This window comes from Chrysemys picta, chromosome 9, assembly GCF_011386835.1.
Source record: "Chrysemys picta bellii isolate R12L10 chromosome 9, ASM1138683v2, whole genome shotgun sequence".
NCBI lineage: Eukaryota > Metazoa > Chordata > Testudines > Emydidae > Chrysemys > Chrysemys picta.
Genome location: NC_088799.1, coordinates 45618474 through 45633453, shown reverse-complemented (window position 1 = coordinate 45633453; position 14980 = coordinate 45618474). Strand labels below are relative to the sequence as shown.

Below are 14980 nucleotides of genomic sequence, written 5' to 3'. Positions count from 1 at the left end.
CCGCTATACGTACCTACATGCCTCCAGCTTCCATCCAAGACACATCATACGATCCATTGTCTACAGCCAAGCCCTAAGATACAACCGAATTTGCTCCAACCCCTCAGACAGAGACAAACACCTACAAGATCTTTATCAAGCGTTCGTAAAACTACAATACCCACCTGGGGAAGTGAGGAAACAGATTGACAGAGCAAGACGGGTACCCAGAAATCACCTACTACAGGACAGGCCCAACAAGGACAATAACAGAACACCACTGGCCATCACATACAGCCCCCAGCTAAAACCTCTCCAGCGCATTATCCACGATCTACAACCTATCCTGGAAAATGATCCCTCACTCTCACAGACCTTGGGAGGCAGGCCAGTCCTCGCTTACAGACAACCCCCCAACCTGAAGCAAATACTCACCAGCAACTACACACCACACCACAGAAACACCAACCCAGGAACCTATCCCTGTAGCAAACCTCGTTGCCTACTCTGTCCCCATATCTACTCTGGCAACAGCATCAGAGGACCCAACCACATCAGCCACACCATCAGGGGCTCATTCACCTGCACATCCACTAATGTCATATATGCCATCATGTGCCAGCAATGCCCCTCTGCCATGTACATTGGCCAAACCGGACAGTCCCTCCGCAAAAGAATAAATGGACACAAATCGGACATCAGGAATGGTAACATACACAAGCCAGTAAGTGAACACTTCAATCTCCCTGGTCATTCTATTACAGATTTAAAAGTCACTGTCATTGAACAAAAAAACTTCAGAAACAGACTTCAAAGAGAAACAGCAGAACTAAAATTCATTTGCAAATTCAACACCATTAATCTGGGTTTGAATAGGGATTGGGAGTGGCTGGCTCACTACAGAAGCAGCTTTTCCTCTCCTGGAATTGACACCTCCTCATCTATTATTGGGAGTGGACTACATCCACCCTGATTGAATTGGCCCTGTCAACACTGGTTCTCCACTTGTGAAGTAATTCCCTGCTCTCTATGTGTCAGTATATAATGCCTGCATCTGTAGCTTTCACTCTATGCATCCGAAGAAGTGAGGTTTTTACTCACGAAAGCTTATGCCCAAATAAATCTGTTAGTCTTTAAGGTGCCACCAGACTCCTAGTGGGTTTTATGTTTTTCAGGATGCAGTGCTACAGCAGTCCAGCAGATGGAGCCTGAATCTAAAGAAGGAAATGGGAAGGATGGGGGGAGTGCTTATGTTGTGTCTACTGTGGTGTAATGAGCAAATCCAGACTAGTAGATAATGTCCAGACCAGTGGATTCCTGGACCAATGTATTTTCTATTAGCTTATCTCTAAGCAATACTGAAATTGTGTGTATCTGTTTCTTCTGACCTTTACATTCAGAATGAGCCTGCCGAATCACCAGTTATTATTGCCATGAAACTTAATAATGAAACTGGACCTCCTAGCGAATACTACTCATCTTCTGGTATTGTCCCAGAGGAAGGTGGGAGGACTCCTTTGCATATTGCCTGTGAGAGAGAGGATAACCCCAAGGTAGGAGCACAATGGAACTGTAGGAATGTCCCTCCTCTAGGTTGTGGTTTTGCTCCTGTAGAATACACATAATTCCCAGTCCTCAAATGACATATCGTACCTTCCTGGGGAATCCTCAGTAGGATCTGATTTCATGTGGCTTCTATGTAAGAAATAAAACTCTCATCTCTTTTATGGGAAGGGTCTGATCCGTTAGTTTGTGTGATCTTGGCTGCTCTGGGGATTTTAGCTATGGGTGGCCAACTACCAGCTGCTCTGGTGGCCCAACAAGAAATGAACTAAACGAGTAAGTTGAAACCCCTCTATTATGATGCATACGTGCTCTAACTGAACTACTGTACCATGTGGTTTATAGAACTGCCCTTCCTGACCCAGCCCCTTTTTGTTTGTTCTTTTCCTTCCGTCATGGCCAAATTCCGCATTGTGAACACTTTGAGGGAGAGACGTTATTTTAATACTTGTTTTGTGTGAGGTGCTTGTAGACGTGACTTGAATCAATGGCAGTGTTTAGCCTGGTAGATTGACTGAGGGTCTTTTAAACTCTGCTTGGTTTATTTTTTTGGTCTGTCTAGCACTAAAATTTATGAGAGCTTCAATACAGTAAACAAGTTTTTAATTAACACCCCCCCTCAATCCTGCCTTCCCCAAAAATCAAGCCATTGTCACTTACTATATCCCGTTTTCTTCCTCTGATATTCTGTCCTGCTGCTTTGATCTTGTGGTTCTACATATTGGGATTCTTTGCGTAGCTTCATTCTTTGACTTTCGACCTCTTTTTAATGCCTTGCCTTAAAGCAGACTCTAAGTAGAAATGGTGTAAGGTTTCTATTATCTTCCTCTTAATTACATTTGATGACTGGCCCTATGCAATTTAGCAAATGTGAAAAAGTCCCATTTACTATGCCAGGATGTCTTACGTTCAATACATTATGTCCTTTCAGGAGCTGATTGCTTTGCTGACATGCATTTCTTACCTGGCAGGTTTTTTATGGTTGCTTTTACATACAAATAAAAAGTCAATAAGCTAACCTTACCTCTCAATCCTCTCTCAAAATCATACCTAATTAAGAATTTTAATTACTGTAGATCTTAGTTTCCAGGAATTTCAATCTGTTTTTTTCCGAAAGTTGTTTTGAAGCTTTTGAGTATTTAAAAGTTACCATTCTTGTATAACTAACCTCTATTGTAGAGCTCCCTTTTGCATTTACACTGTCAACTCCTGCATTCAAGGATTTATATTGTAGCGCGAGATTCCTTGGTATAGGTTATAAATTCTTGGCTGCGTGGGGAACTATTCTGGAAACTGTGATTGAATTTGGGGGCTGTTAGGTTTTTTCGTGTATATGTGTGTGCTTGTGTGTGTATCTATTTTGCAGGTGGGGCTGGTAGCACTGCCTTTTACTAAGGTTGCCCAACATTTCCCATCATAAGACCCTGTCTTAAGATGCTTATAACTTTGCCATACTTTCACTATTTATGCTGAAATTTTCCATGCTGAGTGACTATTTCAGCCAAAATGCTTCATGTTTTTCTGAGAATGAGGCTAGGGAAAAATAAGTGGGTTTTGCCCATGTTAAAAAATTCTGGCGATGTTTTTCTTTGAAAAGCTCTAGCCATCCCATTCTTAGAAATTTGACTGGGAGTGCCTAGAGACCGGGGGAGTGGGGAGAAACAGGTGAAATGAGGCGCCTGGGCATTGAGGGGAGAACTGAGAATGCTGTGCAAGAAATGAAGGGAAGACTGGGTCAGGGAGATCAGAACAGTGAGACTAAGACTTGCTGGGGAAGGAGTCTGGGACTGGAATGAGAATACTGGGGCAAAGAGACAGGATGGGGACAGGTTGGAGGGGATGGGGCAGAAAGGGTCATGCTTGGTGGGAATGGGCAGAAGGGCCTATGCCCACTAGAGAGCACACTGCCCTCTGGAGCCCGGGATGGAACCAAGATCCCTGAACCTCACCAAATATTTAGGAAACCCACTTGTAAAGTGTCCCATGCTCGTGTAGTGCTGGTCCACATAGAGGATTACAATTTCCTGCTGCTATCAGTAGTTACTCCATTAGCTCAAGTGGCAGTGGTGTGTGTGGTGGATCTAACGGCTCCAACTTTGCTGCTGATGCATGTGGGGGTCCCTCTGCAGCCACAGGACAGAATTTCTGTTACCATTGTGCTTTATTAAAAAGCTAGGGAATTACACACACAGAAGATAATTAAAATGCCATTATTAATGTTGCATTCTCAAGCACTCAAAAGTTAGGAAAGACCTGGATTAAGGTTGCCTGTGCAACCAGTCTTTAATTACACGATCACATTCTGTTTTTTCCACAGGACCCCTCCTTCATTGAGTGTACAGAATGGACAATATTTACTTAGCGAGTTGCTATTCAGTACTTTTTCTCCTCATTCAGTCTATGGCTCCAGGCCTTACTTAGTGTACAGTCTTCAAACCCCGCTGTGATGACTGAAGTATTAATTTCCTCATGGGATTTTCTGTGGCGCTTATCACTATAATATTTGAGTGCTTCACAAACATTAATGAAGTTAGTTTCACAACACCCCTGTGAAATGAGGGGTATTATCCCCATTTTAGAAATGGGGAACTGAGGCACCAGAGAGATTAAAGTCAAAAGTATCCATTAATTTTGGGTGCCCAATTTGAGATGACTAGAACCTGATTTCTCAGAGCACTTAGGTTTATACAGCACTCCCTATGTGGAAAGGACAGCTCCATTTGTTGACTTCCATTTGCAGCTTTGAGTGCTCAGCTTCTGCAAATAGACCCCACGCTCTCAAGTCAGGCACTGAAGAATGAAGAATACTCACTTAGTGACCACCTGTGAAAAGTTAGGGTTACATCACTTACCCAGCATCACATAGGAACCTTGTGGCAGAGACGGGTAGAATCAAGTTCTCCAGGGCAGCATTCAGCTGCCTTAATTTTGAGACCCTTCTCTCTCTTCTTGCAATCCTCTGCCTCCTTCACTACACACCTTCCAATTTCTGCAACAAAAGAGGCAGGGGTCTTACAGACAACAGTCTCCTTCACTACATAACCCTAATTCATCTCTACCACGTGTCCATCATGTGCACTGAATGAGGCTGGGATCCTATGATAAAAATAGTATATGGTCATATAAATAAAGACTGAATTTTAATGTGTATGCACAAGGGGGCCCAGTTAAGGTTGCACACACAACCTTAATTTTGGCAATTCCCAACTTTTGAGGGTTAAAGAAGCAACCTTAATAATGTTCTTTTTTCAATGTTTTTTTTCTATGTAATTGTGATAAATGAGGGGGGTAGCTCCCTTTTATGGACACCCAGCCAGTCAGTAGCTATAGAATCCTCCTTAGCAGCTGTACCCTAATTGCCTTAACTGTAAAGGGTTAAAAGAAGCTTAACCTGAGTTGGCACCTGACCAGGGAACCAATAGGGAGGCTGTACCCTTTCAAATTGGAAAAATTGCTGTGTGGGGGGGGGGGGAGGGATTCTTTGTCTTGTGGTTTGGAGAGAAGGGAAGGCAGCAACAAGCTGTAAGCTTTAAGTCAGGTATGGGAAATCATCAGCATCATACCTAGAAGCTCCTCATTTGGAACCCCAGATATGTAAGTAGCACAGGAAAAGTTCAGACAGATGTGATTAGGAAACTTTTTGGTTGTTTTGGTGTGTGGATTACTCTGTGCTAACCCCAGGTACTTTTGTTTTGCTTGTAACTTTTAAGCTGAACCCCAAGAAAGTTATTTTTGGTGTTTAATCCCTAAAGCCTGAGTTTTCAGATGTTTTTTTGGTTCTTACCCACGAAAGCTTATGCTCGCAATACTTCTGTTAGTCTTAAAGGTGCCACAGGACCCTCTGTTGCTTTTTTCTAATAAAGTTGACCTTTTTTAAAAGAATCCTTTGATTCCAAAGTCCTTAGACAAGGGGTTGGTCTGTGCTCACATTGCTAAGGCAACTGGTTGGTATTTTATTTTCAAGCCTCCCCAGGAAAGGGGGTGAAGAGGCTTGGGGGGATATTTTGAGGGGATAGGGATTCCAAGTGACCCTTCCCTGAATATTTGTGAAAATCACTTGGTGGTGGCAGTGATATCTGTCCAAGGCAGAAAACTGTGCATTGGAAGAGTTTTAACCTAAACTGGTAGAAGATAAACTAAGAGGGTCTTTCATGTGGGCCCCGACATCTATACCCCAGAGTTCAGATTTGGGGGGGGGGGTATACCCTGACGGTAATATGTGTATGTGTTTATAGCAGGTGTTTAATGCTGTTGTTTTTCATAAGCTTAATGTCTTGATTTTCTTTTTTTATGATCTAATTCTACCTTTCCCCCCCCCCCCCCCCAGCATGTCAGAGATGTTGTCCACCTCCTCTTAACTCATAAGGCAAATCCTAACACCTTGTGGAGTGGCCATTCACCCCTTTCCCTGGCAATTGCCAGTGGGAATGACTTGGTGAGCATCATTTAATTCCTTTTTTCTTTATTTACTTGATTAATTTTTGCTTTGGTTCCTTCCCTGGCTTGTTTGTTGGAGTGACCCATGTTTATTTCCAATGAAAGTATCTAACCTATGGCCATAACCTGAGTTTTCCACTGTATTAAATGGGGATTTCTCTTTATGGGTTGGTGGCTAAGAGGTTAGCAGGATTCAAAAAGGAATATCCATCTATATGGATCTTGAGAACATCCACTTACACTGTAGGATACCCTGAAAATATTACAAAGAACATAAACCATCATACTTTTGGGTTTAAGTCAAGCACTAACTGATGGGATGAGGAAGAATCTTCCTCTACAAACATTCTGTAACTGTCCACCAAGTTACTACTTGTACCTTCTGACGCATCTAATGCTGGCCACTATCAGAGACTTGACATTGGAATAGATGGCTCACTGGTCTGATCCAATAATGTAGTTCCTATTTAAAACAGTTTGGTTTGAAATGATCAAAACTACTAACATCTGAAAATGTTGTATTGAGCATGCCCTTTATAAAATTTCCATATAGATGCACTATGCAGGCATTAATTGCCTTGGAAATAAGCACTTTTAAGAACTGCTTAAGAGAGAACATTTCAGCCACTGTATAGAAGATGATTCCTCTTGACCTGGATCCTCCCACCTCCTCATTTGCTCTCATTAGTGTGTGTTTGAATCTGGGATTTTAAGAATACACATTCAATTATAATTGCCCATGCTGTGGGACTTTTGTGCCTCCAGAATTCAGTCTAGCAGATTCACTGGAGGTCTAATTGTGATTTTGTAAGTATCGCACTAGTACTACTAAAATCTGCTCTCCTTAAAGTGCACGTGTATTAATTTTGCATTTAATAAAGACAATAGGGCAATACTTAAAAAATTCCACAGTTGCTCCAGGAGGTGTACACTGATGGGGTTGTTTCTCCTTATTTTCTTGCTTAATAAAAGAAACTGTTAGTGGCAATAAAACGAAAAGGGAAGGTTTTTAGATTTTAATATAAAGTTTTGAATAACTTCATGAAAGGAATGAGTTTGGGTTTTACTGTCTTATAGAGATCTCTTGATTTTCTTAATATAAGAAGGGCTAAAGTAAGTCCTGAAGCACAATGTAGGAAATTCTCATCTGAAGAAGATTGCTTTGCCTGGCTTGAATTTTTTTTTAATTAAATGCACAAAGCAATGCAAAGGAAACTACTGAAAAGTATTTGACTTTGTTAGCATTCTTTAGCTATTTCCAAGTAGAATGGCCACATATTGTCTATATAGCACTTGTTTATACTGTAATGATTGTCTTGGCTAATATTGTACTGAGTCCACTTGGTGCTAGATTGTTAGCTATGATGCTGTGGTGGTAAGGATCATGTAATGACCTAGATAGCTCTTGGATCTAGACTCCAGTTTTTTGGCACATTGTGCACAGTGCTTTACAACCGGTTAATCTACAGTGCTGAATACATTAATAATAGCAGTATTCACTCACCCACATTGCATGCGGGCAGTGTTTTTCTTTACTTGTTAGCCTAGTAAATGTAAATCCAAATGCAGTACTACTCTGTACAATGTAGTTGAGTTCTCAGGGAGGGAAAGTAGCATTGGAGACACTGATTTATGAAGGACCTGTATGTTTGTTTGAGAATCCAAGGAGAACAGCTGAGATCCCAGAAGATTAGAAAAGAACTAACCTAGGCCTCAGTCATGCAGTTGGCTTTGGGTGAACAGATTCCTGTGCTTGCATGGAGCCCCACTGACATTGGTGAAGCTCTTTGTGGACACAAAGGACCATTTATTATTATTTTATATTATTATTTTATTTATTATCTATCATAATTCCCCTCTTTAAATAAAAAGAAATCAGGTGATCCAGGGAATTATGGAGCAACAAGTTTAATTACAATACACTGCTAGGCCAATTGATAAAGCTGTATTTATAACCACTTAGAAGACAGAGAGGGAGGTGCTAAGTGATAGATAACATGAACTCAGCAAAAATCATGCTTGATTAACTGGCCTCATTCAGCTCAAGGTATAGTATCCCTGGTCTCTCAGTCCATGCAGTGTACCAAAGCCCATGGACAGAGAGTCTGACCCAGGCTTTTCTCAAGACACCTTTGATTGTCAGAGAATGGGTTTGTGGGAGTCTTGCACTGATCACTAAAGAGAAAATAGTTGAATAGAAGGGGTCTGCTAGACTCCTTTGGCTTAGGAAGAGCTTCTGTTCTGGGCTAATAACAGCTGCTGTTTGGGTGAAAATAACAGAATTCAGTCTCATGTTTGAAACATCTGAAATCTAAGTCATGGAGTTTTATGAATCTGTCTGGTGCAGTAATGGCCCAACAGGCCACAAATGTAGAGCCTGTGACGTTCTGTTTTTCTGGTAGTGCACAGGCTTTGTATTTTAGAAAAGCATAACAGCAGATGACTTTTTTAACACTACACGATGAAGCAGTTGACACATGGCTGTTCAGTATGGATCTATGATTTTTATTGTGCTAAAAATGCAATACAAAGAAAGTGCAAAAATTATTCTAATAGACCAATATTTAGATGTTATTACTTTATGCCTTTAGGTTACTGAAAAATACTAGTGTGCATTCCAGGTATATTATTTTAAACACTGTAAAGTATCGATACAGCTATTGTACATTTTGGATCTCATAGTCTTGCTGTAAAACTGTCATCATTCATTGATTTCATCATCATTCATTGATTTCTCATATTTATCTATGCCTGTTTGCAGGCAGTGACGGAACTCTTAGCGTATGGAGCTGACCCCAATCTTCCATTAAGCAATGGTATAGGTAGTGCCCTTTGTGCTGCTGTCAACACTACATATGAACAGAAGAGGACCATAGCAAACAGGATTTTATTGGTAAGAAAACATGTTGTTTTTGACTTTAGTTTTCCAATTAACTTTTTCAGCAGGTGTTTTGAATTCGGTTTCTTCTGTGTGATTCAGTTGTCTCTCCTAGTAACCTTCAGTGATGCAGGTTTTTTTTCTTAGTAACTCAGTGATTCAATTGCCAATTCCTTTTGTTTCTGTATCTGATTCTGTGCTGGGAAAATGAACTGAGTTGGAAAACATGTTAACATGTTTTAACTAGCATGGAGTAACTTGCCTACTGTATAGAGGGGCAAGTCATGTTTGAAATATGGTAGGTGATTGTGGTTAACCTTGGGTCCCCTCCCACATCCAGGGTTCACTGCAAGTAACTATCATATTTTTAAATGCAGCTGTCCTTGTCATGCTAAGGTGAAAATTGTGTTTAACACTGTCACTAAAATCATGTTAGTTGACTGGATGCATTTTCTCAGTGTGGACAAGGTCCAGGAGAGTGTTAGGCCTTATCTACCTCAGGGATTTTCCCCAGTTCTAGCCAAAAGCATAGCCAGTGCAATCCCAGAGTTGGGGAAAGACAGCTACAATCTACGCTAGTTGAGCTTATGCCAGTTCAAGCAGAGGTAAAATCAAGTGGTGGAAATCACTGCTTGGAGCAAATTCCTAATGTAGACAAGGCCTTAGGGAAGGAGGTTAGTTTTGTTCTTTGATGATTGTTTTTTTGTGCTTCCTAAGGTGGAGGGGGAAAACAATGGGAAGCTAACCAAATAAACAAGAATTTGGGAAGTGACTCATCCTCGCTGACACTTTTGAAACTCAACAAAAATCTGAAACTACATAAGTAGAATTCTGTGTACCATTCACTGTATTTCTTATTCCTTGTTCTCCAGCAGGAATTCCACCTTTCTGATGTCTGCCCCTCTTGCAATCATAATTGTTTGACACCATAATCATTTTTACAGCCACTAGTTTTCATATCACAAACAGGATATGGTGGGCAATAAAAATGGAGATGAATTGTGGGCTGTCCTGAGTCCCTTGCATACGAGACTAATGCAAGCCATATTCTTGGTATAGCCCTGATCAGCATGTCTGGAAATGTATATATTTTACTGTGGGTTCTGCCCGAAATAATTATATTGTAACATTGAGGATTACAGATAAACAATGAGAATGAAAAAGTATTTCCATAGATGCCTGAACAGAAGTGGGGATTGGGTGAGATTGATACCCCTGAAAATCAGGGCCATGATTGCCTACATGGATGTTGGAATTTTTCACATGCAAAACCTTTCTGGACATGTGAAAATTCATCATTCGAGCCTTTCACCTGCACACCCTGTGCTTTATGTGAAGAAAGCATGTACTCAGTTGTGTTCTTATAGAGTTGCATTTGCACAAGTAGAGACCAGGGTAAGCTGATCAGCCCTTTCAGTTTAATGATAACAGGAGGTCACAATTTGGTTGAAGGTCCTGCCTTTTATAATGTTTTTCAATTTTGTTGTTTTGCATTTTGTTTTTCTTTCTCCAGATTGATAAACTAATTGAGGCTGGTGCAGATATGTTGATGCCAATTATTCTTAGCCAAGGGAGGAGAACTGCAGTGGGAACTGTAGTAGACTATGCATATTATAAATACTTTCAGGTATCTCTTTGACCACTAGAATTTAAAATTAATGTTAATATTAATCATGTTCTTCAGATCCACAAATAGAGACAAGCAGATTTTCTAGTTCTGCACCTGTCACTTTGTCGGGGTAGATGCTAAAAGCACCAGCAGACTCTCTTTTGTCCAGTTGTCTTGAGACTCATTCCATTCGCCACTAAACTTTAACCCCTTAAGGGTGATAGAGGTCTAAAAAGCCCTGGTAGTTCTGCCATGGGAGAGAAATGATTTGGTCACACTTTATATTAAGATTCCATTTATAGGTGGTTTATAAAGAGTTAATGAATGATTGATAGATGTTATAAGCATGTTACAGACATGAGTAGTATATATTATTGATGGTGAGCAGCACATCAGTAAAAGGTGTTATAGATGGTTATAAATTATGACTGTAGGCAACTTATTGACTGGTTGAACTTTAGAAGAATCTAGCACAATGGATTAACTGTTAAAATATATTAAAATTTATGAAAGGGGGGAGGGATAGCTCAGTGGTTTGAGCATTGGCCTGCTAAACCCAGGGTTGTGAGTTCAATCCTTGAGGGTGCTATTTGGGGATTTAGTTGGGGATTGGTCCTGCTTTGAGCAGGGGGTTAGACTAGATGACCTCCTGAGGTCCCTTCCAAGCCTGTGATTCTATGAAAGGAAACTTAACCTAAAGTGTGCTTAATTATTTGCCAGATTCAGAAATTCTGCTTTCTCTGGACTTATTTGCTATAAAGAGCTGCTGATGCTTCCTGGAAATCTTTGAGATAATTTCTGTTTAGAAACATTGCTGGCTTGGGTCATCATAGTTTCATAGCGCTTAAGACCAGAAGAGACTATTAGATCATCTAGCCTGACCTCCTGCATATCATAGGGCATTACATTTCACCTATGTTGAGCCTGATGACTTCAGTTAAACTAAAGCTTTTTAGTCATCAGGACAGATTAAGATGCCACCAAAGGGCCCCTGCAGTGGTAGGGAATTGTTGTGGTAAAACATGTCCGCAGGATCCTAGTGCACAATCCATACCCCATGTCGCAGAGGAAGGCAAAAAACAAACAAACCAAAAACCCAGGGGAAAATTGCTTCCTGACCCCAAATCTGGTGAAAAAAATACAGCAGTCAGGCACCTAAGACAGAGGAGTTTCTGTACCACCTCAGAGCACTGGTCTGCCTCTCTTCCTCTGGGGGAGTCCTGCCCAATCAAAAGAGTAGCAGCTAAAAAAATTGGTCAAAATATTAAATGTGATTGTTTTAAAATGTTATGTTCCAGCTTGCTCCACTGTGTTGTGTAAAAATGGCAGGTGTTCGGAGAGGAGAGGGGATTCTGTCCTTTGGCATAGGTTGAAACTGCTACTTAGTATTTAGGAGGGCTGATATGATACTATACATTATTACGTCTGTGTTGGGCATCCCTTCATCTAGTCAGGTTTACTTCCTGCTAAGAATAATATGGAAGCACATGTTTGCCATGTTAGATGTCTATTCCCTACCTCTTATTGTGTATGAATTGTGTGTTGCAGGATAAGAAGATAGCACATACTCCATACCACGCACTATTGCCACCGGAACGGGAGATTTTCAATGCGCGCAGGGAGTTGCTAGAGTACATTAGTGACCGGCTTCGTGAGTGTGTTATCTTGAAAGAGAGAGAATGGGATAGAGAAGAACTTCGGAAATCCAGGAAATGTGAGTTCAAGCTAAGCCTCCAGTCCCTGTAAATGTTGTATAATGGTGTATGGGGATTTACACTTGTGGGTTCCTATGCTGTGGGATTAAACTATAGCCCCTAATGATGAATTTGTTCCTCTATAATGCCTTTCATCCAGGGATCCTGGTGCTTTACAAAATCCCACTGCCCTTCTAGAGTAAGTGCATGCCATTCTCCTTTTATAGCTAGGGACACACCTAAGTACACTGGGGTTAAGTGATTTGCTCAAGGTCTTGCTCAAATCGGTGGCAGTGCCAGGCATAGAACCTGCATCTCTCCCTGATACCTGTGTTTCAAGCACAAGATACACCTGCCTCTAGAGATTACCTAAAATGTGATAAATGAATTTTAATGTGGGATTGTTACCTTCTGCAATTCACACAACCTGAAATTCTATGGTTTGTGTTATGCAAGAGGTCATAATAATCATAATGGTTCTTTCTGGCCTTGAACATCTGTTAACCTTTCTGTACCTCAGGGTATGTCTACACTACGAGAGTAGTTCGATTTTACTTAAATCGAATTTTTGGAATCGATATTGCAAATTCGAACGTGTGTGTCCACACTAAGGACAGTAATTCGACTTTGTGAGTCCACACTAACGGGGAAAGCGTCGACATTGGAAGCGGTGCACTGTGGGCAGCTATCCCACAGTTCCCGCAGTCCCCGCTGCCCATTGGAATTCTGGGTGGAGCCGCCAATGCCTTCTGGGTAAAAAATGTGTCGAGGGTGCTTTTGGGTAACTGTCGTCATCCGTCCATCACTCCCGCCCTCCCTCCCTGAAAGCGCCGGCGGGAAATCAGTTTGCACACTTTTCTAGTCAGTGACAGCGCGGACGCCACAGCACTGCGAGCATGGAGCCCGCTGCGACCATCGCTGCAGTTGTGGCCGTTCTCAACGCCTCGCAGCTTATCATCCATCTTTCCCAGAGGCAGATGCAGATAAGTCAGGCGAGGAGGCTACGGCACCGCGGTGAGGGACTGAAGTCTGAGAGTAGCACAGACCTGTCAGAAAGCACGGGACCCAGCGCCGAGGACATCACGGTGGCAATGGGTCATGTGGATGTTGTGGAACGGCGATTCTGGGCCCGGGAAACAAGCACGGACTGGTGGGACCGCATAGTGCTGCAGGTCTGGGATGAATCCCAGTGGCTGCGAAACTTTCGCATGCGTAAGGGAACTTTCCTTGAACTTTGTGAGTTGCTGTCCCCTGCCCTGAAGCGCAATGACACCCGGATGTGAGCAGCCCTGACTGTCCAGAAGCGAGTGGCCATAGCCCTCTGGAAGCTTGCAACGCCAGACAGCTACCGGTCAGTCGCGAACCACTTTGGCGTGGGCAAATCTACCGTGGGGGTTGTTGTGATGCAATTAGCCAAGGCAATCGTTGATGTACTGCTGTCAAAGGTAGTGACCCTGGGAAACGTGGAGGCGATCATAGATGGCTTCGCAGCGATGGGATTCCCAAACTGCGGTGGGGCCATAGATGGAACTCACATCCCTATCCTGGCACCGGACCACCAGGCCAGCCAGTACATTAACAGAAAGGGCTACTTTTCCATGGTGCTGCAAGCACTGGTGGACCACAGGGGACGTTTTACGAACATCTACGTCGGATGGCCGGGCAAGGTTCATGACACTCGTGTTTTCAGGAACTCTGGTCTGTTTAGACGGCTGCAGGAAGGTACTTACTTCCCGGACCACAAAATAACTCTTGGGGATGTGGAGATGCCTATAGTCATCCTCGGGGACCCAGCCTACCCGCTAATGCCCTGGCTCATGAAGCCCTATACTGGCGCCCTGGACAGTGAAAAAGAACTCTTCAACTACCGGCTGAGCAAGTGCAGAATGGTGGTGGAGTGTGTTTTTGGCCGTCTCAAGGGGAGATGGAGAAGCTTACTGACTCGCTGTGATCTCAGCGAAACCAATATCCCCATTGTTATAGCAGCTTGCTGTGTGCTCCACAATCTCTGTGAGAGCAAGGGGGAGACCTATATGGCGGGGTGGGAGGTTGAGGCAAATAGCCTGGCTTCTGATTACGCCCAGCCAGACAGCCGGGTGATTAGAAGAGCCCAGCGGGACGCGCTGTGCATCCGGGAGGCTTTGAAAGCTAGGTTCCTGAGTGAGCAGGGTAACCTGTGACTTTTAAGTTTGTGTACAGAGAAGCTGAACTTGCCCCCGTTTCTTTACCCAGTTAATGTTGACTATCCTCTCCAGTCACATACCCCCTTCACCCCCTTCCAACACACGTTTAGAAATAAAATCACTTCTACTTTGTTAATGAACACCATTTTCTTTATTACTGTTTTCGCAGGAATGTTTTAAACCAGGGACGCAGACTGTGGTGGGGAGCGGGTGTAGTGTAGTGACGCAAATGACACTTCTAAACTCCAGGATTGACAGGCTCCGCAGTGGTGGACTGGTTGTTTCAACGGAGCCTGTCACCCCTCCTGATCGGGACTGTGTGTATGGGGGGGCTATGTGACTTTGTGGCAGGGGGAGGACGGTTACAGATCCCCTGCTGCGTGGCTCTGTGATACAGGATAAGGACCGCCACATAAGATCTGTAACTGCCCTCCCCCGCCACAAAGTCACAGAGCAACCCACCCCCCACCACAGAACATGAAAACCACCTCCCAGACTGACCAGGGTAACTAGTGACTGCACTGTGTATGTGCCCTGCTGCTGGACCTGCCCCCGCCTATGTACCCTGCTAAAGGTGACTGTCCTGTCCAATTACCAACCGCCTTCCCCCTCTCCTCCAAAAGAACATGATGGAAAC

General features: G+C 42.9%; 1 protein-coding gene across 7 annotated transcripts in view; it reads left to right on the top strand.

Annotated features, from left to right (window-relative positions):
- Positions 1–14980, top strand: part of ANKMY1 (ankyrin repeat and MYND domain containing 1) — a 64707-nt gene that overhangs the window by 30024 nt on the left and 19703 nt on the right. For all 7 annotated transcript variants that reach the window (XM_005282480.5, XM_005282478.5, XM_065556060.1 and 4 more), the window contains 5 exons: positions 1380–1532; positions 5870–5977; positions 8741–8872; positions 10371–10484; positions 12015–12180. In XM_005282480.5, coding sequence (XP_005282537.2) covers positions 1380–1532; positions 5870–5977; positions 8741–8872; positions 10371–10484; positions 12015–12180 — 673 coding nt within the window. The remainder of the gene's footprint in view (positions 1–1379; positions 1533–5869; positions 5978–8740; positions 8873–10370; positions 10485–12014; positions 12181–14980) is intronic.